The sequence below is a fragment of the Chaetodon auriga genome, chromosome 17 (genome assembly GCF_051107435.1).
Source record: "Chaetodon auriga isolate fChaAug3 chromosome 17, fChaAug3.hap1, whole genome shotgun sequence".
Classification (NCBI taxonomy): Eukaryota; Metazoa; Chordata; class Actinopteri; order Chaetodontiformes; family Chaetodontidae; genus Chaetodon; species Chaetodon auriga.
This window is the reverse complement of record NC_135090.1, coordinates 7,937,619-7,960,962: the sequence shown is the minus strand read 5'-3', so window position 1 is coordinate 7,960,962 and position 23,344 is coordinate 7,937,619. Positions and strand designations below refer to the sequence as shown.

Here is a 23,344-nt window from a genome sequence, read left to right as displayed (position 1 = left end):
TCGGTTGTGACGTCTCGGTGCTTTCCTGTCTGCCAAACGACCTCACTCTATTACCCCGTGTCCCACTGTTTAGTTCTCCAGCCGTGTTGACCTTATAAGTACATGAAACTCCTCTCTGCTCTTCATGCAGCAGCATTAAGCCGTCAGTCATACTCAGGTTGCAGTGAACACAGAAGCTTTATTCATAACAAAAACCTTTCCGCCAGCAGTCTAGTTCATCTTTACAGACTGAACTAAAAATCTTGTCAAGCCTTTTTTTTAGCATCAGCATGTCTCTTAGTATGTGTAAAGTGCATTTATTAAATCTTGGGAGTTCACTGTTTTGCAGTAAAAAATAATAGTTTAATTAAATCATGGAACTCCTTTTTTTAAATCAAGAACAGGCAGTCATGTTTTCTCCTCTGCGCCACACTTGTTATGGTCCTCGATGGCCGCCCTGTAAGGAAAATGATTTAATCAGAACTTTTCCTAAAGGTTTTTTCAAATTATACAGAATAGATGAACATATCTTACCTGTACAGGAGTAGTTGTTTAGTTAGACTGTCTCTCATCTCCTCTATCTCTTTGGTTTTTCTCTTCTGAATGTTTAACTCCCTCTTCAGCTCTCTGCTGCTCTCCTCCAGGCAGTACACTGTCTCCTGTAACAATGGTGTAGCTTTATTGCCTTTGATGGATGACCAGCTGAAGGACTGTCTTCAGTCTCTTCTTGCCCATTTTGCCCCTGACCTGCCATCTTTCTTACCTTGTACTGCCCTACATCCTCTCTCCTCTGTATGTAAATTAGTTTGAGTTTCTCCTCCAAACAAGCCCTCTGGAGCTTCAGCTTTTGGATCTCCTCTTTCAGGGGTCTCAGCTGCACCCTCAGCTCCTGGGCCTGCTCTTTGGCTTTCACCAGGGCTCCAGCCGTTACCTCCCTCCTCTTCAGCATTGCCAGCAACATGGGTTCATACCTGGTCAAGACAGCCATTGACAATAAGACAATTGAGAATAATTACTGTGACCAAATAAAAATGTAATTTTTAGTCGGCAAAACCAGTTGTAGACAGTGAGAGCACCTGTCTTCCAGCGCTTTGAGCCCACCCTGCAGATACTGCTGGATGTCCTCACAGGAGTGCCTCCTGCACTGGGTCAGCTCGTCCTGGGTGCTGGACGTCTGGCTGGAGCTCTGGGCGTGAAGCTCTGTTTGAAGGGCTAAGAGCTGTTGCTGTTGGACTGTCCTGAACTGGGAGCCCTCCTCTGTCAGCTGGAGGACCACTGACTGCAGCTTCTCCTGAAAGACGAAGAAAAAGTTTTATGCTGAAGTCTCTTTAGAAATATAATGAACTGATGTTGGTTTCCTTGAGGAGTTTCTTACCTCTTCCCTCTTCAGCAGCTCCACCTCACGGCGCTGGGTGTTCAGGGAAAGCTGGTTTTGAGCACAGTCCCTCGCCACGGTGAACAGCCTCCTCTTCAGCCTCTTGAGTTCCTCTTGCAGCCCCTGTCTCTCCAGGTTCACCTTCCACATCCTTCTCTCCTCCTCTGCTCTCTCCTCCCTGAGGCTCTGAATCTCCCTCTTCCTCTCCTCTCTTCTCCCCTCTTCCTCCCTCTTCAGCACATTCATCAACTCTGCCACTTTTCTGTCAATTGGCTCCTCTGTCTCCCCTTCTTCTCTATCTTTATTCCCTCTCATCTTCAGCACCTCCACCAGCAGTTCCTCCCTCCTCTTCTCTAACTGCTGTACCTCCTCTATGCATGCCTCCATCTGAGACCCCACTGCACCTAGGTCATTCATGCCAGATCTCAGATCAGTGGTGTTCGACTTGGTCTCCTGTCCCTCTTCAGCTGCCAATTCAGCGTTGTCTACTTCAATCCCAGTTACGTCTCCATTCGTGTATGTGCCTTCATTAGCAGAAATATATCCTGTGTTTGTTGCCTTGCAGTGCATTTCTGATGGCACTGATGGCTCTGCAAACCCAAATTGAAGGTCAAGAGCCCCCTTGTTTGTTTTCAGATTCCGTTGCATCTCTGCTCTTTCCATTGAGAAGCCACCCATATTGTCACAGCTAAGCACATAATTCTGCTGACTTTCATTTGTTGCTGAACCTTCTGTCGCCTCATTTCTGTTTTCCTTGGAAACTTCATCACCAACTGCATGTTGACCAGCCCAGGATTGTAATTGCATCGGGTGGGCCTCCAACTTCATTGGCCTCTCTTGGTGAATGGGCACCAGCGTTGCACCTCTACAAGGATGAGGACTTGTACTGATGTGTACGTATTCTTGGCTTTCATCTGCAGCCCAGTCTTGAGGCTCAAAGTCCATCCTAGCCTCATCCATACAGCTCTCCAGCATGGCCAACATCCCCAACAACTGACCCTCATACTCCACCATGCTGTCACTGAGTTTGTTACCCGCTGAGGTTAGAGGCATTTCTCTCTGGCGAGAAACATCTGTGGTGACTGTACACCTGTTGGAGCCTTGTGACGGAGCTTCTGCTTGCTGGTTTCCTGTTCCAGTCACATCCATGTGTGTGTCAATATAGCTTGTGGAGAGATATGCTTGGGGAGCAATACTGGTTTCTCCATAGTTCTCCTCTGTGTTGTCCTCTTTGCTATGGCAATGAGTTGATTCAGTCAGGCTGGTTTCATTGTAACTTGCTGAGAAGTGAGAGCCAAAAGGAATACCGGTGAGCTCCTCACAGCTTTTCAGTAACTCATCCATCTCCTGTAAGTATGGCTTAATCAAAGCCGACTGATTCAGCTGAGTTCCTGTGAAGGTGAGTCCAGATTGTCCCGTGTTGCACTCTCTTTGTTCCATCAGGGTTATGTCCGGATCCACTTCCTCCTCTTCAATGAAAAGAGGCTCAAACCTCGGAGATGAAATGTTATCATCCAGGTCCTCCATTGGTTTCACCTAATTCTTGCAATCGCTTTCGATGTCGCACTCCCCTTTACATCTGGCTCCTCCCCTGACAATAACCAATTTGTATGTTAGACAGTGTAGTTGATGCATATTTAGCATGATAGCTATAGTTGTTGGCAGTCGTTTTGCATTTCACAAATGTTAGGGCTGCTCTGCATTGATGACAAGTCAACAGAGGAGTTAGATTATATTTTGGCCAGGTGTCTGCATAAGCTATGTTGTTGTCATTAGCACATACAGGCATGTAGAGCTGGGCAAGGAGTCACTTTAGCAGACGGTATGCTGCCAGCAGCTGTCCCACTAGTGTGGATGCCCTGAGGACCAGCTGACTGCTTGGCAATGACCAGACACACACCTCAAACAAGTCTGTTCATGCATTCACATGAACACTGCAACAGCACTGGTGTAAACACATACAAAGGACTTTTGTCTGAAGCTCCAGCAAGTGGCATTACACAGATTTCATTAGAGAGGAGATTATCATAACATGTCATTGTGCTGATGGATGGGCATTTGCTCTCTCCCCTGGTGAATAATATAGCTGTAATTACACCCTTCAAGGTGTTTGCCAAGACGGGCCAGAGACTCCCTGAGAGTAAATTGATCAAATTGGCCCAATACTGTCATTGGCGGAGATTAGTAATGTAGACAGGGCATGGAAAACAAGTGTGACATTCATTTGATAGCCGCTGTGTCCTCGCCAAAACCTCCTTGACCGATTTTTCAAGACGCAGCTCTAGAGTTTGTGTTAAACTAGGTCAGATACAAAAATCTCCAGCACCAGCAACTCGCGTCTGTGTGACCCCACTGCTTAAGGACCTGAGAGCCTTGTGCTGTGCATGGCTGACCAAAGCCCCGGGGAAGACATGACAGTCAGCAGCTGTCTTGCTGTAGGACAGGCATGGGCACAAGTCGCATTCCTTTAGACCTCCACCACCCAGAGACAGCACTGGCCTATATTTGCTGAGCATTCTGAAAATGCACTTTTCTTCTTCGATTTAACATGAAAACCAAACTTTCCTCTAAACTTCATGTGACACACGTTTCGTTTTGTAACAGCAAAATGAGTTCATAGAGTTAGTTTTTTGAAGGATTCTTGAGAGCGGCATGAACGGTTTGTTTCTTCAGTGGGTTCCATTCAAATTTGATCCATGTCAATTACAGAAACCGCCATACGCAAATATGAGATATAATTGCACTTACTTCTTTGTAAGCTCTTGTTTCCTCTGGCCTTACGTGTTATCCTCAGGATGAATCCGTTAGAAATGAGCTGTGGTTTAAACGACAAAGCAAAGTGAGCAGCAGCAGTGTGTGCGGATGAACTAAGAGGCGGAGGGGGAGGTAGAGACAGTTGACCCAGCCTCTCTCTCAGTCAGTGTGCTGCTATGTGTGACCATGACTACCTCAGATCTGTTTGGGTTTATTAATAAACACCGGGCTAGGAGAAGAAGAAGCTACAGCAGGCTGGTTCAACATCAGAGAGTTAAAAGATTTGCCAAAATAAGCCTCTACAGCTGATAGTCACATGGTGTTTACAACCAATTTATCTCATTTTATGTTTATTGGAACAATTTATTGCAACAACAACCTCCCTGAAAAGTTGACGTGTTTTTATTGTCAGAAAACTTGCATTTTTATTAATGAAGTGACTTGATATACAAGCAGTAATCTGCAATATTTCACAGTCATTTCTGATTAAACTGCATTAGAAAGTACAATTAAACTAAATTTCATTAGTTTTAAGAGAAGCTTAATCTGCTCATCACTTGTTGCATCGGTAGAAGTTGTTGCACACAGTCATCTCTCAGTTTTTACTTCTGTAATTCCAGGTTGACTGATGGAGTCACAGCTGGGCGCATTTATTATGGCTGTCGAGAGGCGGGTGTGTGTTTGTGATGAAAGAGAACATGGCTCCAGGATTCCAGCCGTGCCTCCTCATTATCGAGAAGACTTTAAATAGCTCCCTGCACTTTTCTGTCCGCTTCCCATGGGAGGATTGGTTTTCCCCTCAACTTTTGACCCTGACAATGGACCACAGGTGGTCTTCTGTAGTCTGAGGAGAGGGCAGAGAGGATGAGACAGGGCGGTAAAAGACATGAGAATTTGTGGCAGGAGCAGAAGAAAGGGAGAAGCTTCCAGGGAGAGAGGAGGAGGCGATGGAGAGGGTGGAATGTTAAGACAGACCAGTGAAAAGGAGTGTCCGGTGTGACCTGTATGAGCTTTTTACTCAATTTACATTTTCTAGACTTTATTTTAATCAACAATATCATCATTTTATAGTATATATGTTTGTTTTTTTTAACTTACTTTTCATATTTCATACTTTGTATTACACATTATTTTTGAATATTTCCCAGTGCGTATGACAGTCTCCACTAGATGGCCTCATAGTTTAATTTTAAGTCCTCATCCGAAAGGTAACCTAAAAGGAAATAATGATTGTCTAATTTTAAACTATAATTTTACTAAAGGAGTTTCAGCCTCTCAACTGAGTCTTTCTGTAGGCTTTTATGTGAATACAGCAATTCATTTAATAGCACTGATATTAAAGCACTATTATCATGTAGTTTGTAAAAAAAAATAAAAAAATAAAACTGTTCACCCTCTTTTCTCTGTGCTTGTCTGTCATGTTATTTTCTCAAATTTGTCATTGAGGGCTAATTCCTGCTTTTCAAAGCGATGAGGAAAGAGCCTGTGTGCGCTGTGCTTTAAAACGAACAAAACTACACTGAGGATCATTCGCTGCAAATCCCTCTCCAGAGTCTTTACATGACCCTTTTCATAAAATAGACTTTTATTTTCAGTTAACACCCTATAAGATAGCCATGGTCATTCCTTTGGCATTCTGACTCAGTGTTTCCATGACAAGATTACATCCCTTGAGTGTAAGAAGAGCTGTAATGTTTATCTAATTCACCCTTGTTGACCACTGTGACTCTATGTGTTTTGGCAAGTCTAGGCTTTGCGAGAGAGACAGTAATTTACATGAAGTGTCCAGGGATTATCTGTTTCAGCGCTGTTGTGCTGATGCACACCCAAACAGCCACTGGGATCTAGAGAGAGACTTTGAGACTCTCTCTCACTTGCCTGCCATAAAATCAATATCCTTTCAGCTCTCCCTTGAATCTATCATTTCCCTCATAGAGGATGGAGAGATCATCAGTGTGTGTGTGTGTGTGTGTGTGTGTGTGTGTGTGTGTGTGTGTGTGGGTGCAGAGTAGGATAAGGGGAAACCAAATATTTAAGGGGGCGTTGTGGTTTAGGACTGAATGTCCCACTGAGATAGGCCATATGCTGGACACTCACTTGGACTGGTGTGTTACTCACTGCTCCAATCTGCAGCACTGTCCAAACTCACCAGAACATCCTGTCAGTGTGTCCTCCTCTTCCTCCTGTTTCTCTTCTCTTTCCATCCCTTAATCTGTCTCACAAACAGCAATATGGCATCACAGTGCAGAGAAAACTCAACTCATGGTTTTTTGTTTTTTTTGTGTCACTAGTTTCCTTTGATATAAGATGTGAAACATAGAAGGTTTCTGAAGTTCATATTTGTCAAATTACAAACCTTTTCTGCCATTTAGGGCTGGCAGGACAGGATTTCTTGGCTCTAATTTGGGCTTTGATGGAGGACCAACAATGCGATAGTATACACTAGAATCTGTTCTGGGATTGGTCAGGTTTCCTGGTGATCATCTGTTTTTGTGTTTTTTTTTGTTTTTTTTTTGACACCTGTGTTGACTCGTGTTCACACTCAGTGCCTCTTCATAATACAGTTTGCTTCCCATCCTAGACTGAATGTATGGTGCATGGACATGTGGTCCATTGTCTGCTCTGAATGCATTTTCCAAGAATAGTTTGGGGAAAGGAATCCTTGCTTTTCATCTGAAAGCATCCCTTATGGGTGGTTCCTTTCTGGTTGCACTCATGGTTTTATTCAAATTTGGTGGTCTCACCATGTTTTGCCTTCGGGGATTTAAGATTTCTGCTTGTGTGATTTTGAAATAAAGTGTTAAGACATTGCTGCAGAATAGCAGCTATAAAAAAAGTAGTAGTTCACAAAATAGAGGATATAACACCCAAACAAACCACCGCAATTATACTCTGCTTTATTTAGAAAAGAATTTAATTAGAAGACAGTCAAGTGGTCATAGTTTTGGTTGAGTATTTGCACATCTGCTTTCTAGAACAACCTGCCTGCTTATACTCTTGCACTTTGTGTCCTGCTGTCCTTCATGTCGTGCATCACACAGCATTGTCTGACAATGGCTAGGTGGGTTTTAATGACAGTGACCTTATCGGATGTTTATTCTAAAGAGAGTTATTGTCAGCCACCATCTTCTTACTGTCATCAGGCACCCAGTGTTTGTGCCAGTTGGCTTTTCGTGGTCTTCAGGGATCACTCAGTATAAAGATGTAGGGGGCCTCTTCCACCTTCTTCGCTGTATTTTTCCACTGTTCTGGATCAAGCATGTGTCCTCTATTTAAAGATGACGGGCGCGCTTACCCTTAAAAAGCTACAGCTTGTTCCCACAGCACTTTGGTTAGCTTTTTTTATCGCACCCAAAACTCTTTTCAGACCAGGCCACTGCTCTTTAAAATCAAAATATAGTCTTTGGAAGGAAGTTTCACACTTCCCAAAAGTTTTGAATGTTGTGAAAAGTGTTGGGACACGGCCCAGATTTTTTTAATATTGCATCAACTGTTCCTGACAATTGTTCATTGTTCAGTGTATCACCTTGTTGCACAGTCACAACCAGTTCCCATGAAGGGACGCTGCAGATGAGAACAGCTGATATGGAGAGAGGAGACAAGCTGACAGCAATGAGATCACATGCTCAGTCAGTGAGGATCACAGCGTGGGTTCAGTCATGGGTGACAGGCTTCATCTGCAGAGAAAACAACATCAACACTGAAACCTCCAGGTGATATTCAATCCTGGACTTTGCGAATCTTTTGCCAAAGTCTCGAGATTTTAGATCTGAATAAAGAACAGCCTCTCAACAAGGTTGTTCATCTGATATGTTTGTAAGTTTTGTAATTCCCCCTGCCTCGGCAAGAAAAATCTCCTGCCAGCTGTGAGACATAATTCATCTTGCAGGTGCAGGATTCAGTTGGTACAGAGTGCGTCAGGTGTATTGTTGACTTGTTTTTGGAAATGTTTTTCAGGTTTTGCTTCATCATGCTGGCGGCATCGTTCTTGAAAAGACAATGCCAGTGTGGCTGTTGGCTGATCAATGGATTGATGTGTTGGTAACGTGCTAAACTAAGCCCTAGTCCACATGTAAGCTGGCATTTCTTTAAACCGGGTTTTTCCTCCTTCGTCCTCCAAAAAAAAAAAAAATAGAAAATAATAATGAAAATAATATGAAAATGCAAAAATACACTTGAAGTGCTGTCAAGAGCTGCCAGACCAATATGCTGCGATATAACCATAACACTACAGCCATGCTGGCCAATCAGACACCTGAATAAAATCTCTTTCTGACAGACTGCTAGAGGTCTGACCCCTATGTTACGAAGTATGACAAAGGCATGGAGGTTGGATTTGTGATTTCATGATCGGGTCTTGTCCAAAACCAGCGACGTTGGCGGCAGCCTTGGGAGTGTCGGGTTATGTAGCAGTGACCGCTGTAGCGCCTTCTGATGGTTCTGTTCCTCAGTAAACGGAAGCGTTAACTGTACATTTATGTGTAAAGCAAAGTTAGCACCAGCACTATTTGGCAGCACCCTTGGAGGAGTTTTCCAAAAGGTCTGTTTTCAGGAGCAAAAACTGCATTTGTGTGGACTAACAGCCCAAAAGCATAGAAAAAGCAAGGTTTTGTAAAATATCCGTGTATGTGTGAAAGCAGCGCTTTGCATAAGTACAGCCTCACAGAGCTGCCAGCATGGCTGCAGACTCACTGTCTTCTTTCAACATCAGCACACACGAGTCTCACTTGGGTCCAGCCAGAGAAGGAGACAGAAAGTACACCAACATATTATCCACCACGCTAGCTTGTGTAAATTGTAGCATTCCTCTAGTCTTGTCTCTCTGCAGTAGAGACTCACCCAGCTCTTACTGGTGCCTCTTCAGCACAACAGTGTGTCATAAAGGCTCCAAAAGGACACTCTGTCCACCTGGAGCTTCCTCTAAACCCAAATATATAAAGCTTCATCTAAAGTCAGTGCTGTTGCTGCTGTGAGTCATGGTCTGGTGTGTGCACGTGTGTCCATGTGCATATGTGTTTGCATCCTGTAGCTGCAATTTGCTGTTTTAAGACAGTTAATGGTATGGTCTAAATATTAGTGTGAGGGACCACAGTGAATATTAAGATACAAAACAAAAGATTGATATCTTTTCCAACTTTAACAAATAATTTCTTCCACACTCCCAAAAGCCCGAGACCTAGACAGCACAAATATGCTTTTAATCCCTGTTGTTTTCAGAAATGGTTTCACCACAGAGAATCACCACTCTGGTCTCAACTCTCTTAATTAGACGTTGCGCGAGTGCCAATCCTGTTATTTTAATAAAGATTCGACAGAGGTCACCTCAGGTTTCCCGGCCGTGACGTCAGTGCCTCATTTAAACGACCCCCCTGAGAGAGTGAAAACAGGCGGATAGTTCCTCTGCGAATGGAGAGAGAGAGAGAGAGAGAGAGAGACAAAGAAAGAAAGAGAGAGAGATGGTTGGATGGATGGATGGAAACTTGTGGCCTGTTTTTGTCCAGTCCCAAACAACCCAGCAACCACACCCTCTCAGGAATTCCTGCTGCTAAAATATTTCATGTCATGTTTTTAAGGGAGCAGTTCACTCTTACCATAATATGATGAGTGTTTTCTTACTTGAAATGCCTCCATGTTGCATAAAGGATGTATATGGAACTTAATGCAACCATATACTATATGTTTTTTTTTTTTGTTGCAGTAAACTGTTGAATAGTAATCAAAATGCGCACAGCAAGTTAACCAGTGTGAAAGATATTTTACATTTCCATATTTTACAGAAACTAAAGAGATTTATATGATGAATGTTCCAGTTTACAGAGTAATCAATCCCAACTAACCCCAACACTAAACAAGGCATTTACCCTGGTTAGGCTTAGTCAGATAAGCCAAACTAAAGTTCAAACCGAGAGAACGGCTTAAAATAAGACACATGCAGACTGTAATCCAAGAAAAATAAAAATTTAAAAAAAGCTTGCTGTAAATCAAAAGCATCATGCATCCCAGCACAAATATTTCTGTGTGGTTTTATTTGAGTAAATTGTGTGTATGAGTCTGTGTGTGTATCTTCATGTGTGTATGAATTGCCGGCCAGATGGCTCTGTGCACAGCCAGCGTGCTCTGGCTCCGAACACTCCTGGATTCTGAGAAATACTTTGCTGTCCACTGGGCAGACAGTTTCGTCCTACACGCCGGACACAGAGGGCTTTGTATGTTTGCTCTGACTGTGCTTTATTAGTTCAACTATTAGTAAAAATACAAGATCCGGTGTAGCCCTTTTGGACCATTTAGAATATTTATTGTTCTCCTTTTGTTAGTTTATGTCTGTGTATGTACATCCAGAGAGGGTCATGTCAACGTAAAGCAAGAACCATCAACAGGCCAGCTTCAACTCGTCCGGGCAGAAGCAAACACTGATTGGCTCATAAAATTTGATGGATGGCTTAAGGGTCACACAGCTGATCTGTGACGGGGTTCTCCAGATAGTATCAGAGAGATAGGAACACTGATCTAGGGTCAGCGTTGCAACTCAGTTTCTCCATTACATCATAGCACTACAGCAGATAGAAATGTGTGTTTAGAGGCAGCTTCAGAGCAGCAGTTTTTCAAGAGGAAGTCATTGGTGGCAGCAGCAGTGAACATAGTTTACACTGTGCCACTGAGTACTTCATTATTCATGGATTATAGGTATGCTGTGTCATTTATTTCCAGGAAGTCAATAACACTCCTGTGCTCTGGAATGACAGTGTAGCAACTTTAAGAGTCACAAACTGCACCGTTTCAACAATATTGCTTTGTTTTAGGGGAGAACTAACAGCTAGTAAGAAAATGACCTTCCCTTAGTCTGACTCTCTGTCGTCTGGCTCTTGGACAAAATTGCTCCCCGGAGGCGCCATAAAACAGACAACTTCCAACTCTTACAGCTCCATTTTCAGCCGGTTCAACCCATGTTTTCTCTTTCCTGTCCACCTCATCGCACTGATCCCTCTCACCAGAGACATGACTCAACAATATTTCCTCCACTTTCTCCCTTTTCTCATGAAGGCGATGAAATGGACACCTCCCTCCCTCTCTTACAACCTTATAACCTTGTCTCTTTTTTTTATTTTGGGCTCCATTAAAGGCAGGATCGTAGGGCTGCAGCATGCCTGGCTGGGGAAAACCAGAGTGCGGTGGAGTCAGGGAATTGTTTTTTAGCTCCCCTTTTTGTTGCACTTCTTCATTCTTGCACTACTTCGGTTTATATTTCTATCCATTCCTCTTCCCATAGCCCCTTTTCGAGCTGAACTCACTGCCAACAGAGACTGTAACATCTATTCTAGTCATAGGCTGGTGAGACAAAGCTGTCTCTGTTGCACAGAGGAATCCCCTCTGTGTGCTTCACAGCTGAGTATCAACCTGGAACCTCTCCCTCTTTGCTCTAAAACTATTATTACATGGCATGATTCTCTCTCCGTCCTCATTTCTCTTTCTCTCTCACCTCCCTTTCCACCCCTCCCATCCTCTCCGTTGGTTAATGTTATATATAGCTGGCTGTGTGTGGAGTGTAATTTTGGAGAGTTTTGTTCTTTTTCTGGCCTTTTGATTACTCGGTGATTCTTAGAAATGAATTTCTGGGGGTTGAACACGCGCGTGCATGCGATAAAGGTGATGGAACAAAAAAACTAACAAGAGATTAGTGAAGCTGAGGCCTGTTTTGGTGTTTTTTTGATTTAGTTTCAGAGTTGTATGCTTTTGTTTGAAAAATTGGTCAGAGAGAAGCAGTCGGGGCAGAAAGAATGCGTCTGTTGCAGGACAAAAGCAGGTCGGGAATGATAATGCTGGTCTGAGAGAGCTGGGCTTATCCCAACCGGCAGTATGGATTTCCTGCCTGCAGCCTCCTTTCAGTCACATCTAACACACACACACACACACACACACACACACACACACACACAGGCCACTGACAGAAGGTTTGTGTTGCTGTTGGTAGTGTGTGTGATTGTGGTACTGTGTGAGTGAGTCTCAGGCAAGGTGCTGATCCCCAGTTGCTCCACTGTTTGATGTGTAGATCTTGTTATATCCATTGTATCAGCTCTATTCTTACACTTTATGTCGGTGTAGATGTTGCAACATTACATTTAAGGTGTACTTCAAACTCGACCCCTCCTCCGCATTTGTTGTGATGGAAAACCCGACATTTTAGGAAGCTCTTTAAGCTAACCAGCAGCACCTACCTGTTCAATAGGAAACAGGCCAACTCCTTGTCACTCTTCATCACCATCTTCTCCTTCAGTGGTCACCAGCTGGCGGGAGCCAACCCCAGATTCACTCCCATTTTGTTTTGCTTCACTGTAGTTGTGTTTTTTTGGCACAGTGTCCTCCATTTTCGTAGTCTCCTCTTGGATGCATGCTGCTCACAGTCTGGCATTTTGGTTGCAAGCTCACCTGTGCGCTGTGATTGGCTGGGGGCCACACACCAACAGGCCAAAGCTTGCAGCCCAGAAATGTCCTGGCCCCTGCAAAATAAGAAGAAAATAAGGAAATACAGGCAGAGGGGCAGAGTCTCTGCAGATAAATACACCACCACACACTTCTAGTGGAGCGTATGTGATGATTGAGAGGACTTACTTGTATGAGTCTGTGCATTTTTTTTTTTTTTTAGGAAAATCCTGAATAGTATACCTTTGAAACATTTCTTTCCAGTTAGCTTTCACTGCATACATTACATTAAAAGACACAAATCTATCCTCATTTAATTTTCCTGAAAACGTACTATGTCATGATGCATACCAATATTATGATATAAATTTAAAATACCCATGATATAACATTTTATCACTGCCCCCACTTCTGAAGCATCATCAGCTTCTTGCTCTTACATTTTGGACTTTAAGCCAGACAGTTTGAACTGGTTTTGGGCAGTGCTTATGTTTTTTTTATGCACACTGTGTTCCACATGCTAACTCATTTTCTGCAATATTTACTATTTATACATAACAAGCTCCTGTATATACCTCTATAATCATGTATCCATGAATAAACGGAATTCCTGCATGCTGCTAGTCCTTCACTAATGATATAGAATTAAGTTTGTTGCAGCTACATCCTGTCGCTCTGTCCTTTTGCCTTATATATATATGTATTTTATTCTGCAATTGTCTTGACCATCTGCCTTCCAAAAAGGATATTAACATATAATCTCCAGCAGGAGGACATGTTGGAAAAGGATATGGGTGTGCATGTAAACATAGCAAATGTAGCTACAGCAGTTGAGCTAGAAAAGTAGATGGCGAAAGAGAGATACAGAGGAAAGGTAAGGGAGGACTGGTGCTACATTCCCCAGGAGGCTCATAGAGCTCTGGTGGTTAATGATTTTGTACCTCTTTCTGCACACACATGCGCATGCACACACACACACACACACACACACACACACACACACTTGCACAGAGACTGTACAGCTCCCTCGCGGACATACAGAGGGTGGCTGTTTTCTGTTGTATCACCATGGAAACGTTAAAACATTTCAATCTGTTAGGCATGAGTGAGCTAAACAGTGACTCATTTTAACCCCTCCCAACACACCAAGACACACATCCAGTATGGATTCCCCGACCACATGCACACACAAAAAGAGGAATCATGAATCATCACCAGTCAGATTTTGAGGGGGGAAAAAGATTTTAATTAGACACAATATTTAGTGTATTAAGCAAATTTACTCCACATGTATGAATCCACTCTCGCCTGGAGATGGTCCTTGTGTTTCTCTGTTATGTTTGCTCGTGAGATATAGCACAAGGCTGCTGGCCAGCACTCAGGGTATATGATCTACTTGAAGCACGAAGGCCATTAAAGTTGCAGGATGAGGACCATACTGACAGTGATATCTTTAGGTCGTGTGCCAGAATTAGCCCAGGAATCCCAACAGACAGGTAATTTGGCTGCCTCATCTCAGGAGCTAAATGAGCTCACTGAACATGTGAGACAGAGCTTGTGAAGATGACAGTGTAAGATTTCGGTCATTTATCACATATCATATTAAAGAAAGACACTCACTTTTTGTGCTGTCAGCTGAATTTGTGCAAATCTGGGTTAAAATGACTTTCAGCGCATCACTAATCAGAAGCGGCTTTAACTGAGAGGATAGAAAAGCGAATCTCCCGATCAGATGGAAAACCAACGTGAGTGTAAAACATAAACACGTCGCTCTAAATGCTTATTGATGTTGTCAGGTGCTCTGTAAGGTTTTCATTGCCTTTTATTGGAGCTATGACAGCTGAGAAGTTTTCAAGTTTGGAGGAGTTAGATTTAAAAAATGGAAAACGGGCATTGTTACACCTATACGTTGCATGTGAATGTATTCCCTCTTCAATGGTACTTCTGTTCGATCTCTGCTGTTACTAACAAGTTTACTTCCATGATGTTGGTTGTTTGTGTCAGTTATAGGCTACCGCTTAGCAAACGGGTGGTAGTGGGTGGGGGTTCTGACAGTTCTGTGTGTTTGCTGAAAGAGTTTAATTGTTTAACGTCATACATGTGCGGTCGACACCATCTTTGGACGCAGATATTACAGTTATTGCAAAATACAGTGCTGTTCCGTTTGCATAGAATTCCCCATCAGCTTAATGAAGCCCCTTTTTGCTGATTCCAGTTCAGCCTGGAGTCACAGGTGTGTCTCAGCCTGTCCCCTCAAGGCTGCTACACCTCCTCCACCTTCTGTCCCCCTGCCTCCCCTTCCTTACCCCAGTGAGCCCTATCCACATCACAACCAGACGAGCCTGTCCCACGACACGCACTCACATTTGCACTCCACCCACTTCTGACAAGTGTCCCCCCCCCCTCACCCACCCACACACGTAGAGTGATGTCAGCTTGTCTGGTCGTCACCACGCTGCAATTTGAAACTGACTTCAGAGTTCAGTGGCAGAGCTTGTATGTTGAAGTTGAGTACAACTGGACACGACTTGAAGGTAACGAGCCCCTTGTGACTCGCCCTTACCTGTCCGTCTAATTGTGTGTGTCTGTGAGTGAGTGTGTGTCATGTTTAAATGGGGGTTTCGGGTTTCCACCTGGTTGCACAGTGACAGGAAAGAGCCACTCCCTCTTATCTGCAGAAAAAACAGCTGCACCCCTGCACCTTCTAATACTGAGCTGCTCAGTAGTTCCCAGGATCTTTGTCATCAGATTTCCTTTTCTTCTTCTTCTGCTTCTTTTTTTTTTTTTAAATCACCTTTCACCCTCTGTGAAAGCTACACAAGATTTATGTCAGGCTCCTATTCTGTCTTAAAGAGTAATCTATCTATGGATACAGCTCTTCATGGAGTGTATTTTTCTGTCCTAGCTGCCACAATGCTTCGTGACCCAGGGGCTCCCATCCTCAGGGAGACTGCGGTGACTGCACCTGATCCCCGGAAAGGAGGCTAGGAGAAAGGACAAAAGGAAAGCCAATGGCAGGACAAGAAAGTACTAATGACCCGTGCAGCTCAAGTGAGGGAGTCCATGCTGAAGCTGAAATGCTGAATACCAGCTGTCTGGAACGTGAGGAGAGGCAACTAGCGCTGGAATGGTGTGGCTAACTCCTAACAACACTGTGAGAGGTGGGAGGAGAGGCTGGCTCCCATACAGAGGGAGGGACACAGAGAGCATGGAGCTTCATTCACTCTGCTAAACACACACACACACACACACACACACACACACACACACACACATGCTCCACAAAGCTGTTCTCAGGCTGAGAGAAAAGGGGAGCGGAGGAGAGGACAGCACGCTCGCTGAGTAAGTTCTGTACTGTTATGTCCTGTCTGACTATTTTACAGCAAATGTTTTGCATTGTTTGCTAATGCGAGGACACGTAGAGGAAGTACATGTGTTCATCAGTGTTCTTTAAATGCGTCTTTATGCAGTAGATAGTATGCATTAGAAGTATTTTTTTTTCCTCTGCTGGTTTTATTGAAATGAGCCCTTTTCTCTTCTCTAACTCAGCCATGCACACATTTCTGCTGATGTGAACCACATGTCAAACATGCACACACACACACACACACATGCACGCACGCACACACATGCATAGACGCTGCAAAGGTCCAGCTCTCCTCCCTGGGGCTTCTCTACATACACAAAAATGAGAGAACAGAGAAAGGGGGAGAGTGGAGGGAAAACTTTAGTAGGACAATGTGGGAATGTTCTTGATACATTGTTAACGGTTAGGCTGCTCTATTTTCCAGTTTAATCCTTGTATTTTTCCTTTTTACTTTGTAATAATCCTATACGAGTTTGACTTATTCCAGTTAATCTGCCTATTCTAATGAATCCGCTCTTTTTCCTTATCTTGTTCTTGCTTTCTCATGACACTCTGCCCTCCCTCCGACTTTCATTTTTGCCCTTTTTTTCTGTCTTTCCATCTCGCCCTCACTCCCTCTCATCCTGCTGATCTCATTGTTGTCCCAGGTGGTGACAGACAGGAAAAACAGAGACACTGGGTGAGGCCAAAGAGGGACAGAGGGGTTCATCACACCCTGGAGAGCAGGGCGATTTCAGATCCTGTGACTTGTTCCCGACAGAAGACAAACTGATCCAGGTGGAGGTAGCGGGCCTTCAGCTCCCAGGACCTCCAGGATGTCCCGGAGGAGGTCTACAGGCGACCTGGTGCCCAGGGACATCACTGAGATCTTAGCCAGAGAGGCGAGGGCTCAGCGTGGGCAGAAGAAGCCGGGAAGCTCCCTGGGACATGCCTTCAGCTGGTTAAAGGGGAGCCGGAAGAAGAAGAGCATCACCAATGGGCTGAACCGAACTGCTACTGGTGTGACGGATGCCAAAGTGGGACTTCAGAACCATGAACCAGCAAAAGGTGAGTTGGTCAAGATATTACACTTAACCTTTATTAATAATAGGTGCTCAGCTGTTGCTTCTATATAAGGTGACATTAGGTAAGACAATACAAGAAACTTTGGCCCCTTGATCACCAAAAGTGACACCCTAGAAAATAGAAAGACTTAAAATGTCGATGCTTTTACACATTTTTGATATTCTGTGGCCACAAAAGGCTCATTCAATGTCAGGTTGACGAAAAAAGGGAAAAATGAAATTCACTCATTGTGGTTTAGTCTGCATTTATGAACATGAAAAAGCATATTTTAAGGCTGAGTCTGAATGAATCCCATTATATTATACATCTGTGATATTATTAATGCAGCACTTATCAATGTTTTTACACTATCAATGGATCAAATGACTACATGTAATGTGAAAGCTGTTGCTTGTAGTGACGAATCCGGAGAGAACTATCAGCCGTTAAGAGGGAGTGGATCTCAGCTCTGCAGAGCAACCTCATCTTTAGCATTTTTCCACAGCCGGCAGGCGTTTTCAACAAAATCCAAATATACCAAGGCAAACTTTTGCATCGTAAAATACCAAAGTTGTTGTTTCACTGTCAACACAGTTCCCCTAAAATGGATTAAAAACTTAATCTGCCTCTAATAAGAGACACACAGAAGTTCTGTCACTATGTGTTTTCCTTGTCATGGCTCAGTGTAATTGAGGATCAGAGTTTTGAAGCCACGGTTTCCTTGTTTGGCAACTCTACCGTATAATTCCCTCTTGTTTGTCTGTCATGATCACAGACTGTACGGTCATGATGTTTCGGATAAATGTGTTGACTCTTGGATTAAGATGGAAAGGTAAAAGGGGTTTGTTATCATCAGGACATCAGTCTGTGCATTTAAAACTTGGCAAAAGTGACACACACACACACACACACACACACACACGTAGACTGACACAGGGCTCTAATCCCTCTTTCTGTTTACTGATGCGTTTGCTTGGTCGGCAGCACAGAGATTACCCACAGTCCCCGTTTCCTGTTTTTGTTCCACCGCTAAAGCCATCCCTTTCTCCTCTGTCATTGTGTGTGCGCGTTACTGTAGTAACTGTCCAACAACTCTTGGAAATCCAGATTTGCAGTCTTTCTGAACTTTTTTGGTCTTGTGGTTTTTGTGCTCATTCCACCTAAAAGGGACTTCCATGATCCCTTCTTATGCCATACATTGTGGTTTTGTAAGGGCTATTGAGAACTATGAGTGGATGGATGGGTAACAGACAGTGACTCCATTTGAAACCAAAGATTAACTAGTAGTAAGGCTAATAATTCCCCAGCAGAGGATGTGGTCAAAGGCTGATGGCAGGATTGTGTGGGAACCATCGTTTTTGGCATTTTGTGTCAGTGATTTTCTGATTTTAATACTAAAGTGGAACACTGTCGAGCACGTCCAAGAAACAGATGGCAGATGATCGTGAACATCCAGCCAGCCAGGAGTCGCAGATTTAGCAGTGTCTTAGAGGCAGTGTGACTGAGGTCCCTGCTCATTCGCTGTGTTCCCTCACTGTTTTGCAGCATTTCGGGTTGCATTTATTGCAAGGTAACTAAGTGTACTGTCTTAGTTTGTGTGTTGACTGATTGAATGAGGAGGTGAAAGTTGGACATGACAGCATGTGTGTAACCACCACGGATTGGTCCTTCCCAATATTTGACACAACATCAGATTCCCCCAAAAGCTGAGAGACAGCTGATTTGTTCCCTTGTCTCATTTGAGTTCATGTCAACAGCAGCAGCGAGCGCAGCGGCTATGAGCGAGGTGCCAGAGCTTTGGGTCCGTAATGTAGGTCCTGTGGGCCGCTGAGTGTTTTTGAGCCCAGCCCCTCAGATATTTCTGACCTCAAAACTGGTATTTTAATCTCACAGAGCAGAACTTATCATGGTGCATCAGAGGAAGGAGCAGAACATAGTGCTGCACATAACAAGACCCACAGTTCAGGCCATGGATAAAGCTATTATAAGATCAGTTAAGTTATGTTCACAGCGAGTGGAGTTCCACTGCTGTTCTCCACCTTTCAGAACAGAGATGGGTTCATAATGAAAAGTGCAGAGAGCATAAAAATGAGCATGTGTCTTGCTGAGTCACAATCTAAGGCAGGTGTGAAACGTGTTAGATTGACTTCTGAATCTTACAGAAATGTCGTTCACAACCAGTCCTGTTGTTGTGTTTGTCGTCCACAGCTTTATGCACGTGTCACAGCGGCTGTAGCTTTGGGCAGGATCTGATTGTAATTCATGTTTTGTGTTCTGCTACACATCGACACAGGTCAGCTGTTGTGCACAGATTCCAGGTTTATGCAGTGCAACTGGCTGTGCTAAAGCAGCCCGTATGGATCAATCCTGAGCTCCGTCAGAGTGATCAGGATTGTTTTAGTTTAAGCAGTTCAAAGTTTGAGAGAAGAACTGAAGATGTTGATGATGACGCCCTCTCCACCTTAAATCCATGAACTGTTGACTGGGTCTTGTCATTAAGTGAACCTGCTGTCAACACACACAGGTGGCTTATTCTAACAAAAGGAACAATCATGTCGTTTGACAGCACGGTTTGTTCCTTGTTTCAGCAGCATGAACAGCTGGTGCTTTCTGTCTCACCTGTGTATGTGTGTGTGTGTGTGTGTGTGTGTGTGTGTGTGTGTGTGTGTGTGTGTGTGTGTGTGAACAAATTGTTAGGTTTGGATTGCCTTGTTTTCTCTGGCACTTTGTCTCCTACACAGAAAGTGAGGGAAGCCTGTTTTCGCAGCAGTAAATAATTATTATTATTTTCCTCTTGCTGCGGTTCATTCTTCCTCAACCCACTGGGTGACTTTACCAACCTGACGAGACAAAGTATAAGTCTGTACAGAGAAAAGCGTCACACAGACACATATTATTGTACATGTGCTCACACACATCAGCGTGGTGCCCATGTCTAACTGCTGGGTCTATATGACTATATTTTTAATCCATACATTTTATTAGTTTAGTCATTTTTCCCCATTTCCAAAACAAAAGCATTGCTTACTTGTACAAGTTCATCTTTGACATAAGCTTAAGCAGTGCCCCCTGCTATCCTGTCCTTTCCACACGGAAACAACTTCGGACACATCATCAGTTTTTTACATGGTTTAGGTTGATGAGATGCAGATTTGTTGTAGTGTACAGACATTTCACATGATGTTTCAAGAATTCTAGCCCAAAAAAACCTACTCTATCCTCTCCTGGTAGGGGTGCAACGTTACACAAAACTCATGGTTCGGTATGTATCTTGATTTTGGGGTCAACCATGCTACAACTGATAGACAACAACTGATGCTCTGCCCAGACTTTCTGGATAAAACTTGTGCACTAGAATTTCTCCTCCATGCTTGTGACATAAACAGCTGTGTTGGCAGTAATTGTTTGGATCACAGGATGTACCGAACCAGGGAAGTTGCATACTGAACCAGGCATCAACGGTTCAGGATGAATACACATACCGTTACACCCCATCCTCTTTGTGAGCTACTTCACCTTCTAGTTTCTGCTGCAGTGACATGTCCTTCTTAGGATAATATATCTTTGTTGGTGGGTTTACATTGGCTTTGTCATCCCTGTATGAGTGGCTCAGATCTTCTCCACCGTGATCCAGAGCTCCGCAGTCCAGCACTGACTGCCGGCTATATTTTACAGATTCCTCTCATAAAAAAAAAAAAAAAAAAAAAAAACACTCTTTGATCTGCTGAATTCCTGGGAGCCGTGCATCAGGGCGGTTTGTGTGTGTGTGTGTGTGTGTGTGTGTGTCAAGGTCTGTTCGCGTGTGTGTGTGTGTGTGTGTGTGTGTGTGTGTGTGCGTGGTAGCCTGGATGCCAGATTGGACCTGGAGTTATGCGATGGAGAGGAGAGATTACAACGAATCACAATGCCCCATTCAGCCTTGAGAGGACTCTTAGAGAACACTCTCTCAATGCTTTTTTAATTAGAGCGACTTCTTAGCACACAAACACACACACATACACAAACACGCACCTATGTCTCTGTCAGATTTTTCAGTCTCTTTGCCTATTCATTACAGCATATTACTGTTTTTGATTTGCTTCTCAGATTGCTTAATACCCTCTTTTCAGCGCTGCCGTGGGTGTGTTGGCCTCCTCTGCTTATTATTGTGTAATCGGCGTGTGTTTAAAGTCGTGTGTGGACGTCTGCAGGGCTGTGTTAGGGTGTGTGACCGAGTGCTACCCTGTATCAGAGGGTATCTCTGTGCTTGTGTGTCAGCAGCATATTGCTGGGCTTAGGGTGGCGCCAACTCAGCGCCAGCACTCATTACATCACCTCCACACACACACACACACACACAAGGGCGTACATAGAGCCCCCGCAACTACCTGCTTTGTCCAGCACGGCCCATCTTCAGCTGCTGGCTGTTTGAGCGGTGAGGTCATTTTGCACAATCCCTGAGATTCCGCGTGTGCGTCAGTGTGTGTAGTCATTGTTTTCTTGCATCTGTGAAGTCATGTGTGTATGTGTCTGTTTGAGAATACTTTTCATTGTGTCACAAATGCAAACCTTGTTCGTGATAGATCTCCTTCTTTGGCTTTCTTCATCTGCATGGGTTTGTGTGTGTGTGTGTGTGTGTGTGTGTGTGTGTGTGTGTGTGTGTGTGTGTGTGCGTGTGTGTGCCAGTGTGCGTGTGCCTGTGTGTGTGTGTGGCTGCCACATCACAAAACACAGTCAGGGTGTGTAGATTCACAAACTATAATGCAGATTACAGACCTAGCAGAGTAATTGAAGAGCAAACATCTCATTACATAGAGAACATTGTATACAGCCTCAGCTCTATTACAGGCCACAACTCAGGGCTACTTTAATACAGCTTGACAGGATGAAGGCAGTGAGTGGAGGGCAAAGAAAGGCACGGGGCAGAGAGGGAGGAGTGTGAAAGTTAAATGCCACCACGCAATGTTCCCTGCGAACATCGCTCACCGCTCACACACAAGCACACACACCACTTTGTACTTCTATCCTTGTGAGGATCCACATTAGCATAATGCATTCCTTAGCACCTTAATCTGAGCTTAACCATCACAACTAGTTGGCTAACCCCAACTGTAACCTGCACCTAATTCTAGCCTAAACCTTCAAACCAAGCCCTCACTCTCAAACAGTCCTTTGCAGTTGAGAGGACTGGCCTCACTTTCCAAAAATGTCCCCACTCTGTAGGCTAAAAGCTTGCTCCTGTCCTCACTGTGTGGCAAGTACAACTACATGCACACACTTTCATGCCCAAGGTAATTTTACCTGGGTAAGCAGATACCTCCAACCCTCATCCATCACCGCAAACCTAAAGCCACGCAGGTAAGGTAAACGTCTCCCAGGCAGCGGTACTGAGAGGAGCACGTTGCTGTGGCAGCAATACTGCGAGGCAACAAAGGGGTCCGACTGTGATGTCGGCGTGAAGCACAAATCGTCTTGCAGGTCACGTTTAATGTGAGGATATACAGCCGAGCAGCATGCAGAGATGTGTTGCAGCAGAGTGGGACAATGAAGAGCGCACGGAGATGAAAGAGAACGAATAGGAAAGCGTCATAAGAATTGAGGTCACAGCTCCCCCACTCTGCATACGTCTGTGTTAACCAGATTTAAATTCACACTCGTGATGATACAGCCGTCCACACACACACACACACACACACACACACACACACAGAAAATGTAAAAATACATTGTAGATCTGACTGAAAAATCACTCGGTTTCACTTCACCATCCTTTACACTTGTGTGTCTGCGTGTGTATTTATACATACTTGGTACCTCGGAAGGGGTTACTAAAATTACTTGCACTCAACACTCAGTGCTTTCCTCCAGAGGTATGTTTATGGAATAAGAGCTAATGGGTTGCTTTATAGGACATGGAGTGTGTTTGATGTGGCAGGGCAGCAGCTGGAAGACATCAACGTGGGAATGAGGGAGTGGGAGTCCGTATACAGATGGATATACAACTGATTTTACCCTCAAGACTGTGCGATTGTGTGTGTGTGTGTGTGGCTCCTCTTACATAACGCCTTGTAATAGATACACCTGTTGAACACTGTTTACCTGATCCAGCTGCGTGTTCTGTCTGTCTGACTTTTTTCTCTGTGAGGAGAAGAATAGATCAGACGATGACAAAGCAGCTGAGGAATTCGCTCAGTCTCGAGTAAAGTGACGTTTGGCACCATATATGTTCTGATTGTTTGCGATTTCAGCTGCAGTGCTACACTGTGATATATTATGTGACTGGCCTCTTGTAGCCTCACAGGCTCAAACTCATATTTATATTTAGCAGGCTGCAAATTCTCCACACTAACGAGAAGGAAGGGAGAGTCACAGCAGCAGGAATTTAGAGCTGCAGATGCACATTTACGTTTAGCACCTGTATCCTGTGT

At 44.0% G+C, this 23,344-nt stretch overlaps 2 protein-coding genes across 5 annotated transcripts in view; one reads left to right on the top strand and one right to left on the bottom strand.

The window, feature by feature from the left end:
• Window positions 1-204: 204 nt before the first annotated feature.
• On the bottom strand, window positions 205-4,175 carry sync (syncoilin, intermediate filament protein). Its single transcript, XM_076755154.1, has 6 exons — window positions 4,103-4,175; window positions 1,355-2,945; window positions 1,056-1,270; window positions 743-950; window positions 514-638; window positions 205-436 (listed from the first exon to the last, which is right to left on the bottom strand). Exons 2-6 carry the CDS (start codon window positions 2,879-2,881, stop codon window positions 388-390), a joined length of 2,124 nt encoding a protein of 707 aa, XP_076611269.1. The 5' UTR covers window positions 2,882-2,945; window positions 4,103-4,175; the 3' UTR covers window positions 205-387.
• Window positions 4,176-15,730: 11,555 nt separating this feature from the next.
• The window catches only part of nhsl3 (NHS like 3), a 36,337-nt gene continuing 28,723 nt past the window's right edge, over window positions 15,731-23,344 (top strand). For all 4 annotated transcript variants that reach the window (XM_076754158.1, XM_076754157.1, XM_076754156.1 and 1 more), the window contains exons 1-2: window positions 15,731-15,868; window positions 16,541-16,940. In XM_076754158.1, the coding sequence (XP_076610273.1) occupies window positions 16,709-16,940 (232 nt within the window). In that variant the 5' untranslated portion in view covers window positions 15,731-15,868; window positions 16,541-16,708. The remainder of the gene's footprint in view (window positions 15,869-16,540; window positions 16,941-23,344) is intronic.

Bases quoted from the DNA above. Each gene is read 5' to 3' on its own strand.
- sync (XM_076755154.1), bottom strand. From the start codon at position 2,881: ATGGAGGACCTGGATGATAACATTTCATCTCCGAGGTTTGAGCCTCTT. The intron at 639-742 runs GTAAGAAAGATG...CCATTGTTACAG, and splicing joins AGGATGTAGGGCAGTACAAG to GAGACAGTGTACTGCCTGGA. The intron at 437-513 runs GTAAGATATGTT...TTTTCCTTACAG, and splicing joins AAACAACTACTCCTGTACAG to GGCGGCCATCGAGGACCATA.